This window comes from Triticum aestivum, chromosome 2D (assembly GCF_018294505.1).
Source record: "Triticum aestivum cultivar Chinese Spring chromosome 2D, IWGSC CS RefSeq v2.1, whole genome shotgun sequence".
NCBI lineage: Eukaryota > Viridiplantae > Streptophyta > Magnoliopsida > Poales > Poaceae > Triticum > Triticum aestivum.
The window spans coordinates 316,717,342-316,723,068 of NC_057799.1; the positions used below are offsets into that span (position 1 = coordinate 316,717,342).

At 47.6% G+C, this 5,727-nt stretch overlaps 1 protein-coding gene across 1 annotated transcript; it reads right to left on the minus strand.

Annotated features, from left to right (window-relative positions):
- Positions 1-3,264: 3,264 nt before the first annotated feature.
- On the minus strand, positions 3,265-5,337 carry LOC123052912 (uncharacterized). Its single transcript, XM_044476276.1, has 2 exons — positions 4,063-5,337; positions 3,265-3,688 (listed from the first exon to the last, which is right to left on the minus strand). The coding sequence occupies exons 1-2, from the start codon at positions 5,159-5,161 to the stop codon at positions 3,636-3,638; spliced, it is 1,152 nt and encodes a 383-aa protein (XP_044332211.1). The 5' UTR covers positions 5,162-5,337; the 3' UTR covers positions 3,265-3,635.
- Positions 5,338-5,727: the final 390 nt, after the last annotated feature.

Here is a 5,727-nt window from a genome sequence, read left to right on the forward strand (position 1 = left end):
TGTAAATTGGCACTATTTGCCCCTGAACGTATCCGAACGTGTCCGCGAACACGGATACAAGCCAGCCATCCGCCCGCATTTCAAACGAGAAATGAACCAAAAGGATAAATTTTATGCAAACTGGACCTAATTCATGCAAAGTTTGACATGTCACATTAAATCGGGCAAAATTTGACAAGTTCAACTAACCTTTTTTAGAAACCTAAAAGAATACACAGGGTATCGGACGATAACCTCATACGCATGACCTCCCAGGCCGGTGGGACCTTCATCGTAGTCCTTCCAGCGGCATAAGGTTGTGTATGGGTCGCGACATCGCTGATTGGCCGCTCGGCTTACTCCGCCATCGGCCGTCACGCGCATGATTGCTTCGTCCACGGACGCCACCGCAGTTTGCCTGCCCCTCGTCTTGCCATTGTCGGCGACGAGGGCAACGACGTGTAGTGACTCGGTCACGCCAATCTTGACGAGTTAGTCGCTGAGGCAGAGGCAGTGTTGGCGCCGTGCGTACGTCTCCGCGATGGTCCTAGACCGGTCCTCCACCTAGGCCAATGCAAAGTCAGGGTCAACAAGGACCCAGTCCGGCCTGCCGTCCGACGTGATGAACGCGGTCTGGTCTTCATGTTGTGCCGCTCCGCCGACTTAGCCGCCATCAAGGTGTTGTGTGATGATGTGTTGCAGCCGTCGTGGTCGTGGTAATGCAGGAAGCGCCCTCGCGCGTTCACAAGCGTCAGGGATGGCTCCTTCACGGCGACGGGGCGGTGATGGCGACACCCACTCCTTGTCACGCCAGAGATGTCTTGGCAGTGACGCTCGTCGGTCTAAGCGGCCAAATGTGTTAAGCGGCGGCTCCTCCTTCACCTCCTCTTACGCGACGTTCGATTTGAAAGCCGCGGTAGCACGGGGGGAGGGTGGCTCCTCCTTCACCTCCTATTTATGCGGTGGCGACGATGGCGCCGGTCCGCAGTCACGAAGCGACTGCTCAAGCAGGACCTCCAGCTGCCGTTGGAACTCCAATTATGGCACAATCAAGAATGCTCCTGCTTTGTCCCATCGGTGTTTCCTGGAGTACTTGGTTCCAGATTTGGCCAACATGGTTCTCTTTTAAATTCTACAATTTGATATAAGAGCAACATTGTGCAGCAAAGTTGAAAAAGTATTTCCATGACTCAAAAAGGCTGAAGTTATCCTATATATTTAAGAAGTTCATCCCCACTATTTGATTTATCCACCTCATCACCTATGATGATCCCCACTAAGTCTATTTTCCAGCCCATGCAGCATATCACGTCAGCATTTCTTTCTTTTATCTTATAGCAACATACCAATCTTTATTTTCGAATAACTACAATAACGGTAGCTGCAGTATCCATCTGTTTGTTTCACTCCTCTCCGGTGGCCCACCATTTACTTGGCCTTGAGCGCACCACGTCGCCCCTTCATCTCCTGCCATCACAATGAATCTACCGATGATGAGGTATGATGGCTGCCTATTTATTCTCCTATCGAATGCCACCATCTCCGGGAAGGCAAGGGAGCAACAGGGTGCCTATTTATTCTCCTGTGCCACAATCTCCATGTCGCTAAATCGCCTCTGCTTCCTCCTGTTTTTTACTTCCAATTATTTGTTGAACGAACAATGAACAAGCAATTTCCTCATCCCATGAGTCCTCTGCTTGCTTCAAGGCTGGACAAACCGGCAACGAGAAGGGCTTCAATCCGTCGTCGTTCCACACGATTATTCTTCCATGTCATTCACATGAATCTTATTTCTTTCTGGATCTATTTGTCTTCCAGGTTTAGCCTTTTGCCATCTCTTTGTCTTTGCTTTTGCTTGAACCTGAACTGGTCCTGTATTCCGATGATTGTTGCTTTATAATATAAAGCGGGGGGAAATCCTTTTATCTAATGCATTGCATTTTTATCATTACTTTTTTTATCTTGCTGCAGTAAATCATGCATGCTAGATTGATTGTTTTTTCTGTAGCATCTATGCAAAAACTATTCGATTGAATTTTGCTTATCTGATGGCTGTAGCCTGGAAGTGCCATGTTCAGTTTGCAGTTTCCAATGCTCACTATATATGCCAATGGCTACAGGGTGTCAGATTATTTCCATATGCAGCAGTTCATGCACACGCAATTGTGTTGTACTCACTCCGTCCGAAAAAACGTGTCCCTCAAATGGATGTATCTAGCACCAAGTTACTGCGGACTGAGGGAGTAGCAAGTTTCAACATCCTATTTATGTGTTCCTATTGTTCCAGTATCATTTAACGATTGAATGTTGTAGTGTACAATGACTTGGCATTCAATAATGAACAGGTATCATGCTCAATTTGTGGCGATTTGCCACATTATGTGATTTAGAGCAGTTCATTTTATTTCTCAAGATTCCTATCAAGAGCAGAAGGTGACCCTGTTCCAAAGAAGAAAATCAAAGAAGCCGACAATAGCTTTTATTCTGCACCGATTAACTTTATAACAATGATTAATTTTATTCTAAATTAACGTCCCTTTTGCATTTTGGTCAGTGCAATTCTAAGTTAATTATTGCTTCTTTTGCGGGTAAGTTAATTATTGCTTAGTAAGTATCAGTTACAAAATTATACATAGCTTTGAATTATCTTACAGATTAAAAGAACATCCGCATGGATGATATCCATAACATTTCTGAATTATGTGTGTTCATAAAAAGAGTGTTAAGCCAGCAACCTAGGCTAGCTAATGTGTGTCAAAAATCCTCTAATCTACCTACTGTAATGGTATGGATGACATCTATACCATTTCTGATTTTTTTTGTTCATAAAAAGAGTGCTAAGCTAGCAACTTGGGCTAACGTGAGACCAAGATCCTCTAATCTACCTACTATGGTATGGGCCTTTGGACTGCAGTAAAAAATGGTACAGGATTACATTTTTACTTCAAACTGTCAATTTGTAAATGGGATTCATTGCCGCAAAGCACTAGGTACTTAGCGAGATATCATCCTTTTAGCTCTTATATACTCTTAACTTAATATATTTCTTACTTTTACTTCTACAATTCTTTAGAGATTTATGCATGTATTCCGCAACAACGTGCGGGGTATCATCTAGTTACTTGAATAACCTTGTTCCAAGAATGAAAAATTAAACAAAAGCATATGTATTAATTATCATTTTTATAATAACTCAAACAAGCAGTAATGTACACCAAAATGATCAGTATCATAATCACTTTCTTTTGCAGTGGCAGTATTATAGTCACTAATAACTGGAGAGTAGATCGAAAATGTGCATTATAACTCACTCTGGAGTATCAATCCCACATGAGCTTGCAAAGCATGAAATACGCAGACACTAAGAAAACCAGAATGTAAATCTGCTACATAGATCATACTGGTTGCCACAATCCAGACACTCAAAGATACAATACTAAATACTAATTAACCATCAGTCTTGCTTAAGCTTCACAACTGCAAAGAGAACATACTAAACTGACCGTGATTACATATTACTTTTTTCCTTGTTTCAACTGCCACACTGTAAACTAAACATACCAACATTGACCATGGTAACTACTTAAACAGTCCACCTTGAAAGCAAAATACTTTGAGCGTCATCTATGCAACAAGCCAAGAGCAGCAAGTCCTTGTTACAGGATGACAGTGGGTCCTCGTGGCGATGGCAGTCTGCCCATAGCACGATCTGAAAATATACAATTGATTAAGCTTATATTCCGAATAATTAGGTATGAAATCTAAAACAATAAAATTATTCAGATTTACTTCCTCCATCCCATAATATAAGAGCCTTTTTTACACTGGTGTATTATATTATGAGACGGAGAAAGTATATCTAAGCCAATTTCAAGAATTGTCGACAAAATTTGAATGAGACAGGTTCTCCAAGGAGAGGCTGAAACAAACAAACAACCTGAAGATTACATATGGTCAAGGAGATGCATACAAGATTACAGCCTTGCGCAACCTGCCTATTAGCAGGACTGCAAGAGCAGCTCGGAGCATATGACATTGCAAATGTTCACACATCATAATTCTCAAACGTGCATCAATATGTACCTGGAGTGCAGAAGCTCATGTAGGGAACAACGATGACGTCGTAGTTTCTTGACCTGCAGGTGTATACTTTACGGACATGGCCTGACTTGAGATCCATGGAGAACACCGTGTTGCCTGTCCTCACGAAAATGAATCCGTGACCATCCGCGAAGCCAACGACCTCAGGTGGCGTCGAGAGGCCACGAGTACGGAGCATCGTCTTGTGCTGGATAACTCTGCGCTGCACCCATTCCACATATCCGTCGGCGCCGTCCTTCATCGACCACAGGTAGAGCGTGCCATTCTGCACGCCGGCGAACCCCAGCTTGCCATCATCCGCTTTCACGAGGACAGTGCAAGAGTAGTACTCATGCTGGGACGGCGGCCAGATCACCGAGAGTTCCTGCGTGACGATGTTGTACCCCAACATTTTGAAATTGAGGTATGGATCGCAGGTGAAGTAGAGCATGTTCCCCACAAGGACGCTCGGTCGCCTGTCAACAAACGCCGGCTGCTCGACCTCAATTCGCTGGCTCCAGGCACCGGCCTCCGACGAGTAGGTGCAGGCGAACGTGATGCCGCGTTCGCCGCATCCCACGAAGGCGACACGGAAGGGTCCGCCATGACAGTCGAGGTGGTCGCAGCCGACCGCGGCGCAGAGCACGGCCGCGTTGAAGCCGAGCGCGTAGGACGGCACGCGGGGGATCTTGCACTCTTCACCCGTGACGGGGTCCCAGACGACGAGGCGCTGGCCCTGAGCGGTGTGGAGGAGCACGCGGCCGTGGCGGGCGTCCAGCACATTCAGGCCGGGGCGGTCGGAGGCAGCGGGGCGGAAGGAGGAGGTGGGGACGAGCTGGGCCATGCCTTGGTAGTGCTGTTTCAGGTTGAGGACGAAGCCGAGCATGGGAGGTGTTCGATGGAATGCGCGGTAGCGGCGGAGGTACGCCGGGTCGGTGAGGAGGCGGCGCCAGCGCCAGCAGACAAGGGAGGCGCGCACAAGGCGCGGGGGGTCGTCTGGAGGGAGGCGGAGGAGGATCTCCGGGGCCATGTCGGCGATTGTCCGAGGCGCCGGTGCCGGTGCTGGCACGAGGCGAGGCCGTTTCGGCACGGGCGTGTCCATGGGTGGTTGCTTGCTTCGTTTGGTGCGCTAGGGTTAGGTTTTAAGCAGGCTAGTGGCTAAGAGAACGGCGACCGGAATGGGAGGGTCACGCACGCGGCTTGCGGAGGGCGACGGTGGCGGCGTGGGAGGGGAAGTTGGCTCGAGAAGTGCGCGGGCCGGGCGGGGGGAATGAGTTGGCGCGTGATTTTAACACCGTTTGGCGGGCAGCAAATTCAAGCATTGCCGCCAACCAGAATATTGTGCAATCTGCCGCTTGGCGCCTACCGCGGATCAGGGCACACCAGTACATCGGTCCTGTGATATCAATCCTGATCCGTCTTCCAAGCCTTCACATATGGGTCCTCTTCCAAGCTAGCACATTTTTTTCGAGAAACTTTCAATCTATTAGTCTTTGGCAGCGCAAAGAACAACAACGGGCAATAAAAAATATAATTATGTCCGTGGATCACCTAGCGACGATTACAATCACTAGAGTGAGCCGAAGGGGCGCTGCCGTCATCGCCTCTCCCTCACCAGAGCCGGGAAAACCTTGTTGTAGTAGACAGTCGGGAAATCGTCGTACTAAG